This window comes from Cibotium barometz, chromosome 56 (assembly GCF_041138505.1).
Source record: "Cibotium barometz isolate CiBa-2024 chromosome 56, ASM4113850v1, whole genome shotgun sequence".
NCBI classification, from domain to species: Eukaryota; Viridiplantae; Streptophyta; class Polypodiopsida; order Cyatheales; family Cibotiaceae; genus Cibotium; species Cibotium barometz.
Window position 1 is genome coordinate 25,706,957 of NC_141101.1, and position 23,364 is coordinate 25,730,320.

General features: G+C 41.1%; 2 protein-coding genes across 3 annotated transcripts in view; one reads left to right on the top strand and one right to left on the bottom strand.

Moving 5' to 3' along the window:
* LOC147607061 (E3 ubiquitin-protein ligase UPL3-like) overlaps window positions 1-9,054 on the top strand; it is a 42,718-nt gene extending 33,664 nt beyond the window's left edge. Inside the window, exons 6-18 of one of the 2 annotated variants that reach the window (XR_015264910.1) lie at window positions 3,023-3,217; window positions 3,302-3,423; window positions 3,530-4,853; window positions 4,952-5,059; window positions 5,154-6,569; window positions 6,670-6,900; window positions 7,068-7,172; window positions 7,367-7,447; window positions 7,549-7,617; window positions 7,708-7,836; window positions 7,923-8,042; window positions 8,140-8,350; window positions 8,580-9,054. Coding sequence is in view for 1 of the 2 variants with exons in the window: in XM_086791577.1 (XP_086647703.1) it covers window positions 3,023-3,217; window positions 3,302-3,423; window positions 3,530-4,853; window positions 4,952-5,059; window positions 5,154-6,569; window positions 6,670-6,900; window positions 7,068-7,172; window positions 7,367-7,447; window positions 7,549-7,617; window positions 7,708-7,836; window positions 7,923-8,042; window positions 8,140-8,205 (3,966 nt within the window). In the remaining variant the exon portion in view is untranslated. Of the gene's footprint in view, window positions 1-3,022; window positions 3,218-3,301; window positions 3,424-3,529; window positions 4,854-4,951; window positions 5,060-5,153; window positions 6,570-6,669; window positions 6,901-7,067; window positions 7,173-7,366; window positions 7,448-7,548; window positions 7,618-7,707; window positions 7,837-7,922; window positions 8,043-8,139; window positions 8,517-8,579 lie in introns of those variants that run through there. The other variant, XM_086791577.1, reaches the window with a different exon arrangement.
* An 11,324-nt stretch (window positions 9,055-20,378) lies between these two features.
* On the bottom strand, window positions 20,379-23,053 carry LOC147607063 (putative RNA-binding protein ARP1). Its single transcript, XM_086791369.1, has 6 exons — window positions 22,705-23,053; window positions 21,932-22,070; window positions 21,210-21,345; window positions 21,034-21,067; window positions 20,689-20,917; window positions 20,379-20,591 (listed from the first exon to the last, which is right to left on the bottom strand). Exons 1-6 carry the CDS (start codon window positions 22,909-22,911, stop codon window positions 20,464-20,466), a joined length of 873 nt encoding a protein of 290 aa, XP_086647495.1. The 5' UTR covers window positions 22,912-23,053; the 3' UTR covers window positions 20,379-20,463.
* Window positions 23,054-23,364: the final 311 nt, after the last annotated feature.

The window sequence follows — 23,364 nt, forward strand, 5'->3', positions numbered from 1 at the left end:
TTGCATTTCGGCTTGTACTCCCAGATCATTGGAACATGCATAATGCTTTTCATGTGAGCCTATTAAGGCCTTATGTGGGACCGACACCGTTTGAGCCGGTTTTGGAAGACCCACCCGAGGTGGATGAGCTGGAAGAGATTCTTCAACCTGAACAGATTGTTTTTCACAAGGAACGAAAGCTTGCGGGAGGCAAACTTGTTCGTAGGTACCTTGTTAAGTTCAAGAATTATTCAGCTTTGGATGCGAAATGGATGGATGAGGCCTACTTCGAGGATTACCCAGATCTTTTGAAGGCCTATCTGGAGGCTTTTCAGTTGCGGTCAACTGATTAGAAGCCGGGGGATGTCACAAATCCCTATATTCTAGGGACATGCGGATGCGTGTCAGGCCTAGAAACATGCGAATGCATGTATGTATTATACCTGGGCATGTGTATGGATTATATGAGTGGATGCATATGAGTCCAAGGACATGGCAGGACATTTGTGGACTTTCGAGCGGTGCCCGTGTGGATTCCGGCCATGCACACATGGTGTGTTATGATGGCAAGCGGAATATTTTCAAGTACAAGAATGATGATAGGTGGTTCTCCAAGTTTACATGTGCACAATGCATAAATGATGCATGCCATAACTTTATTTTACTTTGTGTGACATTGTCTTGCTGCCTGGACAATACTTGTTATTTTGGCTTGTGAAGTCCGAGGGACCGGGGACGCCCGGGCACCTTGTGGACGCGTGTGTGCACTCCTGTTTGGGCCTAAAACTGTGGGCTTATGGGTTTTGCAGGTGGTAAGTGCGTCCACACTCAATTTACAGCTTATTTCATTTACTACTAAAGTTTATTGGTTTGCAGGTCCACACTCATTAATAAGTGGCCGGACAACTTATAATGCGTTCGCATTTGGTTGGACCAAAATTAATGAAGTCTGGACAGCTTATGGCCATTTCCCATTTGGTTGGACCTAAACTTATACAAACAGGACAAATGGAGCACTATGGGCTGGACACCTACCTGGACACCTTATGGGGACACATGTCAGCCAGTTTGTGCACCCACCAAGCCCCTTAGGTGGCACTGGAGAAAGGCGCCTCCTTCAAGAGGCCTTTTGGGCTGTTTTATTCATTACTTAACACATTGGAGAGCTGGTTGAAGCTTTGGGAGTTGCTACAGGGCTGGTTGCTTGCTTCCCGGACTCACACAAGCTTGGATAACGATCCCCACACTCTTCTAAAGGGCTGGTTTTCAGACCTGTAATTTCTGGTTATTGCGAGTTTTGGGCTGGTTACAGGTGTCCAAAGTCAACTTGGACAGTACAGGATAGCTCTAGGGACCTCCACAGGGCTGTAGGACCCCTTACAGGTGGATTTCTCGCGATAGTAAGTTGCTGTTTTGGACTGGTTATTGCACAAAACAGGCCGGACAGCAATGGAATATGTGAGCATGAATGTGTCTCAAGGATTCCTGGTATAACAGGTGCTTAGGACAAGCATTGGGGACACTTGCTCGCGGAGAACACAGGTTTTTGGATCAGTTTCTCGCGTGGAAACAGGGCCTAAAGATCCATTTACATCCTGTGCAGGGCGGAGTACCTGTGAGGATTGTGGTACTCTTGTGCAGGGCGGATGTACCTGTGTGTAGGGCGGATGTACCTACAGATTCTCTTGTTTGAAATGTATTCATTCATGATGTATTTGGAAGAATCAGGTGCAGGCTGGTGGTGAATCCCCAGGCACCCGTAATCTTGTACTTTGCAGACTCTTTTGGTAATATAACCTAAAGGGGGGGGGTCAGCCTATCATCGGCCCCTTTATGTGGTGTACTGTCATTTTCAGCTTTGTGGTTGTAATGCTCAAGTATTAAGTGCTCAGAATCTTGTTCACATTTATACGATTCCAATACACGCGTCCGCCTCCCGTTTCACCTGTGTATCAAATGGATGTAAAATCTGCGTTCCTTAATGGTGACCTGTAGGAGGAGGTGTATGTTGAGCAGCCTCCAGGCTTTGTTGTTCCAGGATTAGAAGGGATGGTTTACAGGTTACGTAAGGCCTTGTATGGTCTTAAGCAGGCTCCCAGGGCTTGGAATCAGAAGATTGATTCCTTCTTTCGGACTGGATTTCAGAGCTGGGTTGCAGATCCTAACCTGTATCTCTTTCGGGAACGCGGCATGGTTACGATTATCATCCTTTATGTGGATGACCTCATTCTCACCGGCGGTCATGTGGAGCACATTGCCGTGACGAAGGCTGCCTTGTCAAAGGAGTTTGAGATGACCGACTTAGGCTTACTCCACTTCTTCTTGGGATTGGAGATCTGGCAGACTCAGAGGGGGTTTTTTGTCTCACTTTGTACGTGAGAAGATCTTGGCTGGTGACATCTTGCTACTTTATTGTTCGACGGAGGACAATGCGGCGGACCTCTTCACGAAGTCTCTACCTCACGCTACGCTCAGGTGGCACTCCAGCTCCATTGGGTCGATTTCACAGCCAGGAGTTGAGAGGGGGTGTTAGAAGTCATCTCCTGTCTTTATCAGACACCAGGGCCTTTGTTGTGGGTGTGCCTGCCCTGTATAGGTGTTTTATCATTTTTCCTCACTCCCCGTATTTTTTCCCCATTTTTCCATGATGTGGGTGGCGCCACAGGCTGGCAGGAGCTTCAGATGCTGGCCCACTGCACTCTTGCACACGTGGGCTGGCCGACCTGATCAGAAGTAGTCGTGGTGTTTTTTTCTTCTGGCCGACTGGATGTGCCCAGTCGTGAGGGCTGGCAGCGCATGCTAGCGCTGGCCGACTGCAGGATGGGGCCATATAAATAGGCCCCATTGCCCCACATTGTATTTATTCACTTTTACCTCGGAATCTTGTGTATAGAGAAGAGTTATACGCCTATCTCTCTCCTTCTCTTGTGTTGTCTATTTTCTGCACTCTACTTGCTCTCGTGGTCTCAGATTTGGTTATCATTTCAGCTGCATATTTTGACATTTGTTTGGTAGCTGACATCAATATTTTACCTTTTGACAGCTCCGCGAGATTGTCAATCTTGTCAATTACTTACTTCCTCCTATGCCACAGTCTCTAGTCCCGGCAAGCTATATCATGTACCCACAAAGTGCAAGGCTTCGTGGCAGCAATGTTGTTGCTCGCAAGCAACCATTGTGCGATCAGCCTAATCTGTTGATCCAGTTTGGAGCTGACTTGTTTCCAGTCCTCGTACATGTAATGATTGCTTCTTTTCTGCATACACCAATATTTCAATGTTCTTCTCTAAGTTGTGCTTCTAAACTTTCCTCTTTTGTGTAGGTGTATGGAACCAGTGTAAATCCCACAGTTCGATATACATGCCTTGATGCCATACATAAGCTTGTCCACTTCAGCACAGCAGAGATGCTGCGTTCCATATTCCAAGAACTGAACATATCAAGGTGGATTTTCTTGGCTTTTTTCAGACAAGTAGCTTTCAAAATGGGTAGTCACAGTCCAAATAAAGAGCTATGGGACTGACTTCTGTTCTTTTTCTTTTGGTTGCAGCTTCTTGGCTGGAGTGTTCGCTTCTAAAGATCCTATAATACAAATAACTGCTTTGCAGATAGCAGACTTGTTGATGCACAAGCTTCGGGATTACTTTGCCAAGATGTTTGTCAAAGAAGGAGTGCTTCATGCAATAAATAGTCAGTTCCATTTGGATCTTGACGACTCATCATCCTTCCAAAGAGGGATGGTTGTTGAATCTTCATCAGCAGATAGGTCTAGACGCAGATCGAGAAGGGGCTCTAGTGAATCAAAGAAAGATATAGTATCCGAAGGTGTAATGGCAGCAAGCTTTTCTCCAGATGGGCCTTTAATAAAGAGTGTTAATGCAGTTGCACCTTCAGAAGAATCAAGAAATGACCTGCGGTCTTTGGCTATCTCAACTGCCAAAATGTTCAAGGAGACCTACTTTCCCATGAATTCAGGTAGCGCAACGACAGAGAATCTTAAGAAGCTGAAGAAGCTTTGCTCGAAGCTGAGTGGTGACACAAAATGCAAAGGGAAGAGTGGTGCAGCACCTGATTGGATAATGGCTCAAGCGATAACGGAAATACTTACCGAACTAGGCAAGGAAGATAGTGTTTCTACCTTTGAGTTTGTGGGTTGTGGAATAGTTGAGGCTTTGTTAAACTACTTTTCTTGTGGGAACCTTTCGAAAGAAAGATTGTCCCGTGCCAAACTCAGGCAGAAAGCATTGAAAAGATTGCATCAGTTCTTTGCAATTGCAACGTCTTGTAATGACAAGCCGACGGAGCCACTCTTGACCATGATTGTCAGGAAGCTTCAAAGTGCTTTGGCATCTCTTGAACGCTTTCCAGTCAACTTGACCCATTTGCCTTCAGGAACTGGTAAAGCAGGTCGCGCTGCAGGATTGAGTGCCCTAGCCCAACCTTTAAAGGTGCAGATCTCTAAGATACTTTCAGAAAGAGGTTTACGGGATTTTCCATCCACTGTTGTGCTTATGAGCCCACTGACAACGTTATCCTCTGTTGAAGAGTTTTTGTGGCCTCGTGTGCAACGGTCAGATGCGCTGTTGACCCCACCATCACTGTCGACTTTAGCACCTGCTGTGGTGGATCACAGGCCATCAACAAGATCAAATTTAACTGCACCTGTGGCCTCGGAGAAGCCTGTTGGAACTAGCAAGATTCTTGACAGTGGTACCAACGAGGCCAGCAAACCAAAAGGAAAAGGTAAGGTAGGATCCCAGGATCAAATTGAAGAGCGAAGGGGTCCTGAGACAAGGAACACAGCAGCAAGGAGACGCAATGCTGCAGCAGCTACTGTGACTCTAAAGCAGTCTGAAGGTCCCAATGGGATCAAGGTATCTGCTCATAGCCCTGCTGCAAAGAGTAGTGAGGGGATGGAATGAATTTTGTAGTTGCTCTTGCTGACAGTTGCTCTTTTGATTGCACATTGTAGGATGAGGAGGCCGATCTTTCTTTTGTTGAAGAGGAGGAGACATATGCCTCAGACGAGGATGATTATTATTTGGATGAAGATGTAGATGAGCATGGGCAGGTCCGACTGGTAAGTACCAACAAACATTTTTTTGTAGTTGCTGCTGTTTCTGTGCCTTAGCAGGCAGGAGTGCATATAACTTTGTGCTGTTTGTGACTCCAAGGCTTTTGAGGAAGAGCCTACTTTATGTGATGGTGTTTATGAAGTTTGGTTGGGAGATGATATGGACGCGGGACAAGGGACTTCGGCCACTGGTGAAAGATCAGTCAAGAGAGCCACAGCAGGGTCCACGTCAGCAAATGGAAGAGGAGCTTCAGAAGCTGGTAGGGAGTATCAGGTTGTGGTGCCAAGAGCTTCATCCCTTTCTGCACCGGCAAGGCTTTGTTTTTTTTCAGGTGGAAAGCGACTTGATACGAGTTGGACAATACTCAAAGCCATTCAGCACCAGACGGTTGTATGTGAGGCGGATGAGGCAGGTCCTAACCATGAAAGCAGGAGGCTTTGGGATGAAGTGCATATTCTAAGCTATCAACAGGCTGATTCTGTAATGGAGATAGGTTGCACCCAGCCTTCCGTTAGCGACTTAACTCCAACAGAACCTGGAAATAAGCCCGCTACAACAGACATCGTATCACAACAAACTTCTCTGCTTGACAGTGTTGTGCACAAACGGCTGCCTTGTGATATGGACGAGTCCAGCCCAACCTACAATATTCTTCTTTTGCTTTATATTTTGGATGGCCTAAATCGCCTTGCCCCGCACTTGCAAGTGCAAGCAGATTCGGATGCTTTTGTTGAAGGAAAAGTTGGGCACGAGAGGACGGTATTGGGACCTCTTGTCCCTCAAGAAGAGTTCTTGAGCAGTAAGCTTATACCGAAGATTGTCCGCCAGATGCAGGATGCAGTGGCCTTGTGCAGTGGCAACCTGCCCACCTGGTGCCACCAGCTGACCCGAGCTTGTCCATTTCTGTTCCCTTTCGAGACCAAAAGGCAATACTTTTATTTGACTGCTTTTGGCTTACCACGAGCATTTCACCGTCTACAGCAGCAACAAGTTGCAGATAATACGATATCCTCAAACGACAAGGAGCCACGAGTCGGTAGATTGCGGCGCAGGAAGGTCCGGATTTTGAGAGACCGCATTTTGGACTCTGCCATTAAAGTCATGGAGCTTTTCTCTGGTGATAAAGGTGTTCTTGAAGTGGAATACTTTGGTGAGGTGGGTACTGGGCTGGGGCCAACTCTCGAGTTCTACACTTTACTGAGCCATGAGCTGCAGAAGGCTTCACTGGGTATGTGGCGGACCTCTTCAATTACAGAGAGGATGGATGATGATAATATGTCAGGTGATGCTGTCGTACAAGGTTCTAAAAGCAACAAGTCATCTAGTGGACCTGAAGACTTTGTACACACTCCATATGGGTTGTTTCCACGGCCATGGAAGCCTGGTTCAGAAAAGTATGTGACAGTGATTAATTATTTTCGACTGCTAGGTCAAGTGATGGGAAAAGCGCTTCAAGATGGGCGCCTTTTGGATTTTCCATTGTCAGCTCTGTTCTACAAGCTTATGCTTGAGCAAGTACGTTTGAGTATGCTTTTGGGGACAGCTTGTTCACAGAGAGAGAGGGCTATGAGAGGTTATGTGAGGGTGGGACTGATATGGAAAAGCATTTTTGCAGGAGCTTGATCTTTATGACATCAAGTCTATTGATTTGGAGCTTGGAAGCACTCTAGAGGAAATGCAGAATCTCGTTCGTAAGCAGCAGCATTTCAAGTCTTTGAAGCGGTCGGCGAAAGAAAGCAGACAAGGCTTGTGTTTCCGTAACACCAGGATTGAAGATCTTTGCCTGGAGTTTACCCTTCCAGGATACCCAGGGTATCCTTTAAAGCCAGGAGGAGAGAACATCATGGTATATATATGCTTTTAAACAAAAGGCCTTTTGTTTTGTTGAGGGTTCTGTATTTTATATTTAGATGTTGGACTCTTCCCCTTTTGGTGTGTTAGCCACTCTTGCGAGAGCGCCCACCAGCACTATCCACTGCACTGTTGATGTCTTTTGTAATGGATTTTTTGCAGGTGGATATGGAAAACCTTGAAGAGTACATAGCACTTACAGTAGATGCCTCCGTGAAGACAGGGATCGCTCCCCAAATGGAGGCTTTTCGAGCAGGATTCAATCAGGTGAGTACACATGCATCTACATAAAAGCCTTTTATTTTTTAATTCAGCCTAAAACCACCCCCCCGCCCCAACCCCCCCCCCCCCCCCCCCCCCCCCCCCCCGCGCCCCTGCGCGATTTCCTCCTCTTCCCCCAGCCCTCCCTCATTCAAAAAGCTTCTAAGCAGGCTTCTGGATATGTTTCCTCTTTGCTGCAGATTTTCCCGATATCATCACTGCGCATTTTCAACGAGGAGGAGCTTTCTTACATGCTTTGTGGTCACTGTGAGATGTGGCGGGTCAGTTTTTGGGAAATGTTTTCTTTAGAGCTTCAAGGCCACTTGTTCTGTTTTTTTTTTGGGGTTCCTTTTGACTAATAAGGGTTGATGTGCTGTTACAGCCTGACACACTTGTGGAGCATATGAGGTTTGACCATGGCTACAACGCCTCTAGTCCACCAATCAGAAATGTAAGTCTTGCACATGGTTTAAGACAAGCTACTGGGTTTTTTTTTCGCCACCACTCAGGCGCTTCTTCTGTTTTTGTAACTTCATCTCAGCTTCTTGAGATCATGGGAGAATTCAGTCCAGAGCAGCAAAGAGCATTCCTGCGGTTTGTGACTGGTTCCCCACAACTTCCTTGTGGGGGGCTTTCAGCACTACGCCCGAAACTGACTATTGTCCGTAAGGTAAATTGGAGTGCTCGTGTTTGCTTGTGCAGTGAGAGAATTTTCTCTAACTAGATTCTGAAGCTTGCAAGTATATTGCTTGGCAGCATCCAAGTGGAGCAAGCGGAGGAACGTCACCCAGAACATATGCTACGCTTGTGGATGGAGATCTGCCAAGTGTCATGACCTGTGCTAATTACCTGAAGCTGCCTCCATATTCTTGCAAGGTTAGCTACACAACCTTGTTTGAGGGTCTTTTTGGATGGCTTGTTTTTCTCTAGCTCTGCATTCTTATTATTAAGGCTTTGGGTGGCTGTTTCGCAGGAGGTTATGTTGGAACGATTGCTGTATGCTATACATGAAGGGCAAGGAGCCTTTTACTTATCTTAGAAAAGCTGGAAGTGCACCTGTTTCTTGTTTCCTTCAAGCTGCTGATCTCGTCTTGCCATGAAGCATTTACCATGTTACTGGGCATGCAGCCTTAGTCATTTTAGAAAGAAAAGAAAAGAGAGAGAGATTTTTTTAAAGTTATTAGGTACTTATCCATTGTTCTTCGATTCTCCAGATAGTATGAAAAAGCTGCCTGTTTTCAACCTTAGCTCAAAAATGATGTCTTGAACCTATACATATGTACCATAGGTGCTGCCCATATAAATATTGTTTGGATGATATATTAATAGCTTTAAACAAAGGTTCATGAATCTGTTTGAAGCTTATTAACTTCTCGATTGATGTGTTGTCTTTGTGATGTTATCACACCCTAGAAGGCTTCAAGACATGCAGCAATCCAGACAGGACTACCCAATAGAGTTCCACTCAAATAGGGAGATCAAACCTCTTCATTTGTATCTAGCGTCAACGCGATCCAACGGTTGTGCCTCCCTTTTAGAGACAAAGGAGTTGCAAAACCACTTAATATTGCAAAGAAACTTTGATAACCATATCAATGTGATCCGACATTCATGCCTTTCCCTATAGTTGCACATTTGCAAGACCAACCGCATGTTCAAAAAAGGACTTTTATTGATGTAAGACAAAAGGATAATGTTTTCTTATCAAAGGGTGCTACCTTTTTTGTTCAAACAGGGGTTATCTGAGGAGCATGGAGGATAGGAAATGTGTGCCTCTAACATGCTCATAGGAACTATTACTTAGAAATTGGCCATGGTGCATGATGTGGCTATGCAATTTCTACAACTGTTATGAAATTGAATAATTTCTTTTTGTAACAAAATGGAATTCATTAGTGGGCTTGGTCTTTATATTATATGTTCATTCACATGATTAGATTGAATGGTAAACATGGTCATTAGTTTTTCAATGTATAATGCTTACTAATGCATTTATAGGCTTAACACAAATAGTTCAATTAAAATTGAACCGTTGGATTGAGATGAAATAAAATAATGAAATGTAAATTTCAATGTGTTCTACATGCTCACCATTTGGATTTGCAAGATTAGGTCTAGAACACAAGATATACTCAAACCTATTTTTCAAGACAAGTTTCTTGGTTATTTTGCATCCATTAGGTGCTGCATTTTTCTTGAGAATCTCATTGTTATAGGTGAAAATGATGTTTTTTAGACGTTTATTAGAAGGATTATGGAGAATATTGTCATCGTTGTTGTGATCCTCCTAATTTAAATTAGCAAACACTTTGGTAGAATTTTTGGATTTATGGTGAGCCATAATATTTTCATGTTGTTTGCATGCTTTAATAATATGTGCTTGATCGCATTTGTAATCACTATAATTATGTCACTTGAGCAGGTCTATAGTTGCATGTGTATCCATTTTACAAGACTCCTAGGAGAGCACAAATTTGAGCATGTCAGCTAGATTTTGTGTATGATACTATCTATCCTACCCTTTGGAAGAAATCAATAGATGAAGGGGTTTTGCATTGTACGAATTGAAGGTGGACATTGATTCTAAATACCTTCATAAGAGAATCAAATTAGTCCTCGACCTACATGCTGGTAGAGATTTTGCACAAGAAGCTCATTTAAGATGATTGTGTGTAGTTTGTGTAGATCTAGATGAAGAAGTAGTTAAATTTACTCTAGATTAATTGAGTTTGTAAATTAGTCCTCGACCTACATGCTGGTATAGATTTTGCACAAGAAGCTCATTTAAGATGATTGTGTGTAGTTTGTGTAGATCTAGATGAAGAAGTAGTTAAATTTACTCTAGATTAATTGAGTTTGTAAGATAATTTTTACTTAATTAAAATTTGGAAGCAATCAAAAGTTTCATGTTTTTTATTTAATGAAATTCCTTTTCTTTGTCTTGATCTCTCTCAAATTCAGTGGTATCATAAACACTATCCCTCTGTCTATCTTGTATTGTTGTCAATTCATGTGGTTTTTGTAATGATGGTATTAATCACTCTTGGACGCTCACTTTGTCTTTGTGATCTTAAATGTGAAAATCATTTAAATGAATTTTCTTTGCCAAAATAATGTGTGTCACTTGACATGAGGGTAAAAAGAAAAATTGCAACAAGAACAAATGTCATACATAACTTGTCTGCATAAACGAATGTAATGTCAAAGAGAGAGAAAAAGAAAGAGATATAGAAATATAAGAGAGATGGTAGGAGAGAGAGATATGGTAGGGGAGAAAGAGAAGAGAGAGATGTGACATTGAGTGAATAGAGAGACATATAGAGAGAAAAGAGAGAAGGGACATTAAGACGAGAGAGAGACAAAAATGGTATGAGCGAGAGAAGAGAGGGAGATAAGAGAGTGTGCTAGAAGGAAAAATAAGGGAGTCTTCGAAGAGAGAGAGACAAAGAGAGAAAAAAGAGTGAAAAGATAGTGAGACAAGAGAGAGAGAGAGAGAGAGAGAGAGAGAGAGAGAGAGAGAAGAGAAGAGAGGTATAGAGAAGGAAGAGAGATAAAGAAATGGTAGGAGGGGGGAAGAGAGAGAGAGAGGGGGGAGAGAAGAGAGAGAAGGGATATAGAGAAAGAGATGGTAGGAGAGAGAGAGAGAGAGAGAGAGAGAGAGAAGGGATATAGAGAAAGAGATGGTAGGAGAGAGAGAGAGAGAGAGAGAGAGAGGAAGGGAGGAGCTAGGTTGGGATAGCCTAGGCTAGGCTGGGAGGTGGTGGGAGGAGACAGTGGTGGGGAGAGTTAGAGAGAAGTGTTTAAAGTATAGAGAGAGAGAGAGAGAGAGTAGTAGCCAAGAAAAGCTCCCTCCACCAAGCTCCCTCATTGACAACCCCCCCCCCATGTCCTTGACTAGGACTTTAGCTAGTGTGCTGGTTGGGAACCCTTGGCCAATGAAACTTTGGATGATTAGAGTAGGTTCTTTTATCTCTCACCCCCTTGGCTTCTTCTTCTTAAGCTGCTCTTTTGATTATCTTAGTCTCCTATCTCTTGGTTTAGGTGGACGACTTCTACATCCTTGTCTTGCAATGCATCCACTAAGTTTATTGTCTCATGATAACATTGATCAAAGATGTAATGTTTAGACCTATAGAGATGTGGCCGTGAAGCCTCTTGCTCTTAAGACCATTCATAAATCAATCAGTAAGAGATAAATCATCCCATACTTTCATGGGTATTGTGCATCTCATATGGAGATACTTGGTTCTAGCAATGTAATGCCACATTCCTCCTATAGGGATCATAGATTTGTGAAATGGGGCTCCATATAGCTCCACCAGGTGAAAATACCACAGTGAAAGTGTGTGTCAAGATCTCATAGCTGGCCTTTTCAAGTGGTTTTAGAGATCTAAACCATTGGCATGCTTTGCCTTTAAGGAAGAGTCCGAATGAGCATATCTTGGTGAGATTTTCAATCCATCCCATGGCCTTGCAAATTTCATCTAACTTCTCTAGGTGTACTAAATGGGATCTCAAGTTCCATCAAATTTAGTCATCATCCTTGAGATGTGGATTATCTTGGTTTTACCCAACTATGAGTGCCCCTTCCTATTTTAAATGCCATCCTCAACATGTCTTCTACATATTCTCGTGGAGTGGCATGCGAACATAAGGATAAGGTTACGTAAAACCCTATGTTTTAGGGTATGTGATCTCTTGTCCTATGGGATTGGGCTATGCATTTTCTAATGGTGCTTGCCATATGGGGTTGAGCTATGCATTTTCTAATGGTGCTTGTCCTCTACTGCTAGCCTAGCCTTGAGTTTGTGTAGGCTCACTCTATGGGCCGAGGACACATTCTGTGAATGTCCTTGTGGGTTTCTTTGTGATGAGGTAGTCCTTGATCCTAGCTCTTTACCCTTCCCAACGTTCTATGTTCCTCATCCAAATGGAGAAGAACTATAACTTGGTTTTGTGGTTAAGGCATTACTAAGCCCTAGGCTAGTCCCCTTGGCATGTGCCAAATATGTTCAAGTCAAGATCTTACCTTAGCCTTACCTTAATCTTGTTAAAACATGTGTCATTGGGTCTTAACTTAGATCTACAAACGTAACTTCCCAATGTGTGTGCATTAGCTCATATGAGGTAGTCCTTGATCCTAGCTCTTTACCCTTCCCAACGTTCTATGTTCCTCATCCAAATGGAGAAGAACTATAACTTGGTTTTGTGGTTAAGGCGTTACTAAGCCCTAGGCTAGTCCCCTTGGCATGTGCCAAATATGTTCAAGTCAAGATCTTACCTTAGCCTTACCTTAACCTTGTTGAAGCATGTGTCATTGGGTCTTAACTAGAGCTACAAACGTAACTTCCCAATGTGTGTGCATTAGCTCATCTGTCACGTCCTCACTCCATTATCACACCAAAATGCTCCTTTGTCAATGGGGTGAAAGTAAAGCTCTCTATAAAATAGATAGCTCTCTTCTACGATTGTTCTCTCTCATAATAGGCTAGGAATGAATGGAAGCTAATGCGAGAAGATAACCTACAAATCACACCTATCTAGCATGCATACATTAAGCAAGCAAGATTCAATGGCATATAAGCAAGCTAGAAGAGGGAAGAGGAGAGCTCACAACTAAACTATTACAAGGGAATGATTGTGCCTTGCTTATTATAAAAAATGACTTAAATACAAATGACTAGTTTTTATACTATACTGGCCAAACTTAAAAATGGAATAGTCTCTATTACTAGTCTTAAGTAACTATGTACACGGAGGAGTCCAAGATTTTCCATTTTTGATATTAGGCACATGATAAGGCTGCTTTATATGTTCCAGCACCGTCTTACAAAAGATAAGTGCCCATTCAAGCATAGGTAAGAAGGCAAAGTGCCTTATGGTAGGTTGGGCAAGTGAAACCATGTTAATCTATGGAGTGGTTAATAGATAGGACATAATATTCCACCTCTTCTAGGACAATGTGGAATGAATACCCTCACTAGTGATATGGGTCCCCTTCCAACCCTTGAGGAATGCCAATAGGGGATAGGAGGACCTGGGGGATCTACAGTTGAGGAGAATACACCTCCACCTCCACCATAACCTCATCATTCATTGAATCAGGGACTTGACTACAGGTAAAAACCTCATCCCCCTAGGCCTAGCACTTGGCACGTGTGCCAATGAGGAGTGAATAAAGGGTAAAGGCACTCCATGAGATACATCAAACTTCAGAAGATGATTGATCTCATTACTCCCACAAGGTGCCTTTCTCATGCCTCATTAGAGAGATCTTGGAGAGTTATTCTCAAAGTTGCATTTGCAAAATCTTGCTTTCAGATCTCTATAAGAAGCTTCAGAGGATGCATTTTTGGTATCCTTATTCGAGGCCTTCTTGAGGATGTAAATATTTGTGCTATCCATGCAAAGATAGTCACAATAATGATGAAGGATTTCAAATTAGTATGACCTTTGTGTCACGACGACTTGTAATAATCATAGCAAGTGTTCTCGATGTGTTAAGTTTGCGCTTGATTTAATAAAATTTTCAATCTTTTTATTCTTATGTCTATTTGCACTTGAATAATCATGATGTGAGCCACTTTGAAGTTAATGGGTTTGAAATGTGTGTGTGTGTGTGTGTGTGTGTGTGTGTGTGTGTGTGTGTGTGTGTGTGTTTAAAAGAGAAAAGAATATGATGATCTTAACACATAAATCAAATTTTTTTGGGTCTTGGAATGCACCCCAACCCCCCTCCCCCTTTCCCTAAATAGCAAGGGAGGCTAGCACAAGGCACCTAGGCTCAAACAGGAGGGCAATCCACCCTTTATTTTGTACCCAACCAGGGCCATTTAGGGCAAAGGCAAGGAAGGGGAGTGGGGCTCTAGGGTGCATGCCAAGGCCTCAAATATGTGAAAATTTTCTTGAAATTTCTTTACAACACTTGTTGATTTCACCATTGCAAGATTAAGACATCAGAACATGAATTAAAACAAAACAATTATAGATATGTTTCTATAAAGAAGTCATTACAACATTGGTGTGGATTGAAAATTGCAACTACACTGCTCTATTTTAGCCTTTTAATGCTATCTTTTGTAGCCTTGCACCTTCTTTTGTTGAGGGGTAGAGTGCCAGACATGATGGCACCAACGATGCATGTTGCATCTCTCTCCCCTACACTTTTTGCAAATGCTTGTTATTGACAAGGAAATTGGAAGTATAGCCCCCTTGGATATGCCATAGACCGTCGTCTTGCTAAGAAAATTATATTGTCCGCATTTTTGGAGATGCAGGAGATGCACAAGACTTTGCATAGTGCTTTAAGGGCAAGGAGTTGAAATCTTTCCATTGCGCTAAATGCATTATGAATAACCATAATTTTTAGTTGGAATACGCCCCATGTATTGGGACAATGCCAAATTGTTCTCAAAGGGGGTCCCTTAAGCTATCCTTATTTGCGATGTGCTCAAGCATCCATCTTTATAACATGCTGCACATAAAACATATTTTAGTAATCATTTATGCAACTAAAAAGAATATTTCTTTATGCATATACACATGCTGAATAAGAACCTCCATTGTCATAGTTGCACCAATAGCTAAACTCTAATACCATGCCCTTCCCTCTTCATCTCTTAGTGTTGAAAACATCCACAGTGTGTATACTACTTTTGGTCTTCCTTCTTTGGCACATCTACAGTGAAACAAATAAAGTAAATAAATATTTACCAAATGATACATCAATATAAGTTACTCGATAATAACCAACATTGAAAGAACATAAAAAAACTCAAAATTAACAATTTTACAAAGCTAAACCAAATGACCATGAGCCTAATGAACTTTTTAACCTAAATCACAAAATGAAAATTCCCACATTAATAATTAAAGATGAGAAAAATGTGAGTTAACAACAGAATAAAATTTTCTTATTACCTTTTGCCTTTCCGAACTATCCTCAATACCAACAAAATAAAGAGTTTCAAAACCTGCAGAGCAACCAAAGATTCAAACTTAGTAATATAATATACAAATAATAACTTAAACTTTGATAAACTTTAAATGAACAATAGAATGAAAAATGCTTCTTACCTCTGATTCTTGGAAAGTTGTGAAGTAAAATTCCTTAGATTAACAATTATAACTTGCATAAACTTGTGAAAAAAGAAAATTCTTACATTAGTGTAAAATAAACTTATAAATATAAACAAACAAATCAGAACCATCTCATGGGGTATACAGTTCTCAGTTGTTTCCTCCTTAATGGTTTCAAATGTCATGTGACATTTTTCATCCCAAGCAAATCATGCTTTCTTTTTACTTAAATTTGTTAAAGGGTTGGATTTTTTTTAAAAGTCCTTGTTTTGTTTCCACTCAAACAAACTTCTCATGTCTTCAACACATTTGGAGTTTACCATTCTAAGATTGCTTACAAGATCTAGGTGTATATTGTCGATGTCCTAAATTAATCTTCAACTTCTTGTAATTCACAAATCCGTCAAGTACTGTCCTTCTTGTGCTTCAAAAGCACTCGAGCTCCCCAAGAAGATTGCCTCTAGCAAAACGAATCATTTGGACATTTTCACATAAAACTTATTGTCCCTTGGCTTTTGTCATAATGTTTTCTAAAGATGTAATTCATGCCCTTCCTCATTCTTGGAATAAACAAAGTTATCATATAGGAATACGAGTATGACGTCATATAAGCACTCATGATAAATATTATGCATCAGACACTTGAAAGTTGTGCATGCATTTGTTAAACCAGAGGTAAGATAATGAACTCCTATTATCCATAACAAGTATAGAAAGTTGTGCATGCATTTGTTAAACCAAAGGTAAGATAATAAACTCCTACTATACATAACAAGTATAAAAAGCTATTTTAAAGTTGTATTTTTCTTGATGAATTTAGATCTGAGGTTAATCTTGGAAAAGATTTTGGCCTATGATAATTGTACCATCCAATGTGTAGCTAAATTAAGGTGCAATGATGATTGACACAAAAAATCATGCAGGTTGATTTATTTTTTATTTTGAAATAATTGTGGAAGATAGGAGGAAAATTTTCATCTGATTTCGTGTTTCTTCTTGGTCTTTAACCATTTTAATGTTTCTCTCTTGGCTCTCTTAACCTGCTCTTCTTACTCTTCTAGCCAACTTTTAATGTTATTTCTAAAAGTTTATTTCTCTCCAAGTTCTAATAATACCACTTGAAAATGGGTTTTAGTTGTAAAGGCTATAAATCGGTAAATATTTTTTTCCCAAAATTCTTGTAGGTGCATTTGTATACTAAGTTGGCATGTGCTAATTTCATCGAAATCCTACCAAGTTTTACAACTTTCTTCGTGTTGAAAACATGTATAATGCTAAATTTATTAAATTAATCTCATCCATTACTCTTTAATACGTTGCTAATTGGATACCTTAATGATTAATCTTTCATTGTTTTTTGTAATTTGTTTCTCATATATTGCTAGATTTTGTGGTCGTCTGGCCTTCAATTATTTATTTCTTCTTCTTAAGCTCCTCTATTAATTTAATATAAGTACTTTCACTGTCCTTGACATTATATTAAAGTAATGTAGACCAACAAATCTTTATGGATGGTAAAGGTTACCCATCTAATCAAAGCAAATCCTCACTCGATTTTATTATTTATAGTAATATAATATCAAGGGTCTATCAAGGCTCCATAATAACATAGGAATATATGATATCAAGGGTCTATCAAGGCTCCACCCAAACATAAAATATAAGGGTCTCCCTAGTAGGAGTGCCAACAATAAGTGTTGAGTGAATTATGCCATGCTTATATCTAAGTAGGTGTGAATTATCCTATGCTTATATCTAAGTGGATTACAAGCTCTGGGTAATGACACGTCACATTCCTCCCTCACATGTGCACTTTGCTATGAAAAAATATAATATCAAGGATCTGTCAAGGCTCCAAACATAAAATATAAGAGTCTCCCTAGTAGAAGTACCAATAAGTGTTGATGTGAATTATACCATGCTTATATTTAAGTAGATTGGAAGCTTTAGGTAATGACATGTCACATTACTCCCTTATTTGTGCAATTTGTTGTGAAACAATATAATATCAAGGCTCCACCCAAACATAAAATATAAGAGTCGCCCTAGTAGGAGTGCCAGTAAGTGTTGATGTGAATTATACTATGCGTATATCTAAAGTATATTACAAGCTCTAGGTAATGACTCATCACATTACTCCCTTAGGTCTACACTTTGTTGTGAAACAATATAATATCAAGGGTCTATCATGGCTCCACCCAAACATAAAATATAAGAGTTGGGTGTGGCTTATTCTATTCCCCAACCTTTGATGTCCTCTTTCTATCTTGCTTTTAGAATATTGTTTTTCTCTTTTGTCTTCTTCACCTTCCTATAAAACTATATCCTTGTTGATATTTGAGTCTCCCCTATGAAGTATATCATTATATATTGTGGGCTTGTTTGTTTTAAATTTATCCAGATTATTTTATTTTCCTTGTATCCACTTGATCAAAGTTAACTTGCATATTCATGTCAAAATTTAAGGGATTATCTCCCATTTCTCTAGGATGATTGCTCTCCTATTTCTCTAGGATGATTATCTCCCATTTCTAGGATGATGATTGTCCAACATCCCCTTATTCATTTTGATACCCTTTAAACCATATTTGAGGAGTTTTGGGAATTTTTTTTCTCATCTAACGATTATCTATCCTAGAAAAGCAAAATGTATCAATCCTAGGAATAGCAATTAAGATTTTTGATGATGGCCTTCTTCAAATCATGATAGCTAAAATTCTTTAAAAACAAGCAATCTTTCTTGTTATCTGAAGTATGAGGAAGGCAAAAAGGAGAGGTCATGTCAGATAGAATCCCTCGTTTAACCATTTCTTCACTTCCACCTTTGAGAGGTTTTAAGGATATTTATTTATGGGCTTATTGCATATGTAAACAAAATGGTGTGATGGAAAAAAAAATTGTAGCACTATTCTCAACCCAAGAGGTTCTTTTTTCACTTCTCTTTTATTTAAAGTACATAATACTTGCATTCTTTCATGAGTTCTCTATCTAATTGCTTTGTTGTTAAAATCGTTCTTGTCTTATTATGCAAGGTCTTTGTTTTTGGCCTTCTCCTATAAAACCCACAATCAAGAACAACATTGCTCCAAACCTCACAACCAATCAAAACCACAAATCAATGCAATGGATCATAACCAATGTATATAAGTTTCCGAGAAAGGATATTCAAAGGAAAGCTAGACTAGTGTGTTCTAGTAGCATGGCCTACATATTATGCATTGTCCATGAGCTACTTATCTCTAAATATGAGACATGCAATACTACACTATAGCTAATTGCATTCTTTTTATAATGTGTTTTATGCTTGTCTCAAGGTCACCAACTTTGTTTTTATGTAGGTAATCAACATTATTGTGACTTGCCTCAAAGTTTGTAGTCAATCACAATCAAAAGCCAATTCAAGAAATTTGTAACCAAGGTATGTAAGTGTTGGGACTTTGGTGAGTCCCTCTTTCTAGGAGGTCACCCATCCCAATTATGTTTGCCCATGAGAATGCTTAGCTAGGAGATTCTATGATTTGGCCTATCCATTGAGATTCCATAACCTCAAGGTTGTGAGTGTCCTCTGGCTAAGCAAGTTCATGAAAAGGCCTATCCTTCCACCACATAAATAGCATATTTGGATCTTTCTTTTTTTATTTAACTTGGTCAAAGGAATTGTAGACCATTTTTTCACAATTGTGGAGACTAAATACCAAGTACTCAGGTAATGGTATAGCAAGAGCCTTGGTGCGAGGACCATTCCCAACAATACCTCCCATAAAGTGTAGTAAGAGGAAAGCTAAACTTGTGCTTTTAACGAAAAAGATAAAAAAAGGTTTGGAATCTCAAGGAAAAAATGACTTACTATTTTGAACATTGTTGAGATGTGTTGGGCAAAATAGATCTATACCAATGCAAAATCATTCTTAAAGATGATATAGTACCTATGAAACAAAAAAGATAAAGACTGAATCCAAGTTATACCAAGCAAGTCAAAGAAAATATTAAAAAGCTCTTAAAGATTGTGCTACAAAGGCAACTTTATCTAAAGTTATTACACTAGATATTTAAAAAAAAACTCATACAAATATGTCATCCATAAGCTACTTATATCCTTAGTCTATGCTTTGGATATGAAGCAAGTTATATTAACATTTATGAAGCTTCTCAATGCCCAAGTTGTCATTCAACACCTTTGGCTTAAGTGCTTCAGCATTACCAAAAATAGGCATAACATTGTGCTGGAATGATATTATGTGAGCATCCCAATCCAGCTCTTAGTATACTAAATCTCCACCATTATCATCATCACATGATGTAATGCATCCATATATTCCTTTTTTACACAAGTACAATGATTCATTTCATGCCAATGCTCAGATCCTCTTTTATCGAACTTAAATCAGCATGTAGTGCTTTGATGTTGGTTTTTCATCATCAACTCCCTCCTCATTTGTTTCTCTCAACATTCTTTTCCTTATCTCACTTCCATACCATCATTAGAAATCTACTCTAAACCTTGCAATTGTTTATCATATGATTGTCTTTGAGCATTGAATACAATGCACACATATATAAAGAGAGAGAGAGAGAGAGAGAGAGAGAGAGAGAGCCTGTTTGGCCTGAATATAACCCATGGTTCTAAATACAACACAAAACCTATAAAAGGCTCATTCTAGTCATGAACATGAAAATGACATAAAAGAAATAAGCCACATGCAGAGAGAGCAAGAGAGTTTCAACCTACAATTTTATCTTTTTTATTTTCTTTTTAATGAAAACAAAAACAATGATTCAAGTCATGGGTAACTTGGATCAAAGTGCAAGGAATGTGAGCATGGAGCTGTCCAGCTCCATGTTCGGTCAAGTGTATATGTGCCTGATAATGAATTCTATGTGAGTGAAGCTCAAAAACCACTTTTGAGCTGCTTGGTTGATTAAGGGGTGAAGTAAAAGAATTCTAAATGTGTTCACGACAAATGTGTTCACGACCCGTGACTAAGGGGCTTACCTGAAGAAACTCTAAGGTGATTCCGGCCTGTTGACCCATCAAGATGGGCAAGGTTCATGAATTAATAATAATATCTGCATGTGGGGTGTGGTGGGCTGACTCTATGTGTGCTGTTTACATCGAACCTATCTGTATATGGGTTTGTATATTAAGCTTTTTGTAATTACTGGTGTCCAATGAATGCATGACTAAAGAGTAGTGTTTCTGTGACGGAGCTCGTAAAACTCAAGCTGACGGCTGATCCAATTTGGGTACTTGAGAAAACTGTTGCTGCTGAACTGCAAAGAGCTGTGGAGGGGGGCTCAGTCCGGGACTTCCCACTGTACTAGCTGAAGAGTATCCCAATGTGGCTCCTGCTTATCCCAAAAACAGAATTCAACATTATGTACAGCCCGGCACAATATGAACCTGACATTCTTTACTAAAAAGGCATGCCAAAAAAGAAATTACCAGTAGATGTAACAGGAGCTGGGAGGGGTACGATTGCATATGGTTGTTGAGGAAGAGTTGTCATTGTCGTCGCAGCACCATATTGCACTACTTGGGGGAGCTGCATAGAGAAGCTCTGCGAAGGTGGTTGAAAGAATTGCATGTAAGGATACAAAGCAGAACTCGCGATGGCTGTAGACCCTGAGTAAATTTGTGGATATTGCAGACCGCCATATGGGTTGTACATACCCTGCACGGCAAGCCTAGTTCAATAAACATGACACGAGGCTTATGCCACAAAGCATCTTGGACAATCTCAAGCAGCCAAGAAATAAAATATTGGTAGGCAACACATGCTATACGCACCGGCTGGTATACTAGTTCCTGAGAATATGGGTAGCTGCACAGAAAGAAATCATGAGAGAACCAGAAGAGCACTTTAGTAATGACCAAAAATCTAAGTAATGGAGCCAATATATGATATACTGCGTCTCATCCAACCTTGCTTTTCATTATCACAAAGGTTGCAATCTTGAACTCACCCATTGCTTTGATATGGGAAGCCATACTGTAAAGCATAGTTTCCTTGTTGAAAATAGGCCGGAGCACCCATGTACACGGATCCTCCAGGATGTGAGCTTGTTGCCTGGATGGGAGCCATGACTCGAAAGCGGTTGCCTGAGCCGGATAATTAGAGGGGGGCATCTCAATCAGTAGTAGTAGATCACAAAAATATCCTCACGCACAAGACAACCAGCTGTGCATTTCTGCAGGATGAAGCACAATCAGCACCAAGGCAACACACAAAACACGTAGTTCAATTCCAAGACAGTTCTCTGGAAAGAGCTGCAATAAAATGAGTTCAAGCACTCTAGATGGAAGCAGGGCCCTCCGCAAGGTGCCTATCGGGCATCCACAGACTGCATGACTTTGAGGAAAAAGGCAGGAGTATATGACTTTGAGGAAAGAGACGGGTATATGAACAGAAGTACTGATCTGGCTCTCTTCAAGTGCATAACCACACCTACCAAGGGCTACTACTACTACTACTAGAGGTAGTTCTATCAACATCCTCAGTGCATGTTATGGATATAACAGCTAATCATATCATCAGTGGCCGTGCACACACGCTAACCACGTGTAAAAGCATGTATAATCACATATACTTTTTACAAGTTTAGTTATTATCAAGAACACAATGACCCACTTGAGCCAAGCTATGCACACACCACAACGAGCATTTCCCTCTCTTTTTGAGCCTTACCATGCATGAAAGAGAATGAAGGGCGAGCTCGATGGTGCGCACCCAGTGATGCCAAGTTGCAGTTTGCACGCCGTCCGTCAATGATGGGTGTTGCATCTGCACAGGCTCTTCTTGCAGCTTCAGGTTCTCGGAAAGTGACCTGCAACCACAATTTTTCCAGAGTTTACATGCTGGATTGTTACCAAAGCCAAATTTCCGTAGTACTTGATGTACTCTTGCACATGCTCTCTCTAGAGGAAGATGGTGATCAACTGTGAGATACACTCTAGTGCATGCTCTCAATGTCATGCAAACATAATTTACACACATACTATCATACATGCTCTAGACGAATGATTCACCCCAAATGGAAATGCTACTCCAGTACTCTCATACATAGTCTAGATGGATAATTAGGCTGAAAAGAAAATGTATGCTGCCTCAGTAGCCTGTGCTATACTATATGATTAGCTTAATGTGCATACTTATAAAAGCATGATTAAGATGGATGATTAGACCCAAAGAAAAGGCAAGTGATTAAATGTGCCGCATAATTATGCGATAACCCTACTGATTAGCACGCTCCAGATGATTATGTGTGTGCCGTACAGGTGAGGTGGAGCATGTCGTACAGACAAGAGATGATGGGGCGGAGGGGCGATCGATCAGACAGATCAAATTGAAGAAGACCCACAAATCCGAAAGGGAAGAAGGAAGGAGGAGGGCGGTGTAGAGCGGAGCGGGGCGGGGCGGGGCGTGGGGCGGAGCTGTTAATCGGATTAAAGAACACTCACAAATCCGTAGCCTTTGGAGCGCCCAGTGATCTTGTCTGCGATCACCACAGCTTCGACGATCTCGCCGTACTGCTCGAAGTGGCGGCGCATGGCGTCGCGCTGCGTCTCCCAAGCCAGACCGCCCACAAACACCTTCGTGTAAGTAGTGTCCTGCTGATGTTGATCTTGACGACGATCGGAGCTCTGATGCTGGGGTTGTGCTGCCATTTTTCATTCACAGAGCAACCCACAAGGTGAAATGAATACCTGAGACACTTGCAGAACCTCGCATCTACCACAACACCATCTCCACCCTGTCCCGCCTTTGCATCTCATCAGTCAGTCATGCACAAGACGAAAAAGAAGAAGAAAGTGGGCTTGTTGCCGTGGACTTAAAAAGAGTGTACACTCAGCACACGTTTCTATGCATCGCCGTTCCGTCCATTTGGCACCCAACCCACATACTTGGCCACCTCATAGAGGTAGGTCACATGGCTCCCCCATCCACCTTCACCCGGACACACACAATGATGCACATAGCGATGCCCGGCCGACATAGCGTGCCTCAGCACACATTCCTATGCATCGCCATTCCTTCTTTCTGGCACTCAACCCACATCCTTGCCACCTCGGCCGACATAGCGTGCCTCAGCACACATTCCTATGCATCGCCATTCCTTC

Excerpts from the sequence above, each read along its gene's own strand:
- LOC147607063 (XM_086791369.1), bottom strand. The coding sequence starts at position 22,911 with ATGGCAGCACAACCCCAGCATCAGAGCTCCGATCGTCGTCAAGATCAA. Across the intron at positions 21,346-21,931 it reads TTCATTCTCTTTCATGCATG|GCAACCGCTTTCGAGTCATG; the intron begins GTAAGGCTCAAA and ends TATCCGGCTCAG. Across the intron at positions 21,068-21,209 it reads TTCCCATATCAAAGCAATGG|CTACCCATATTCTCAGGAAC; the intron begins GTGAGTTCAAGA and ends CTTTCTGTGCAG.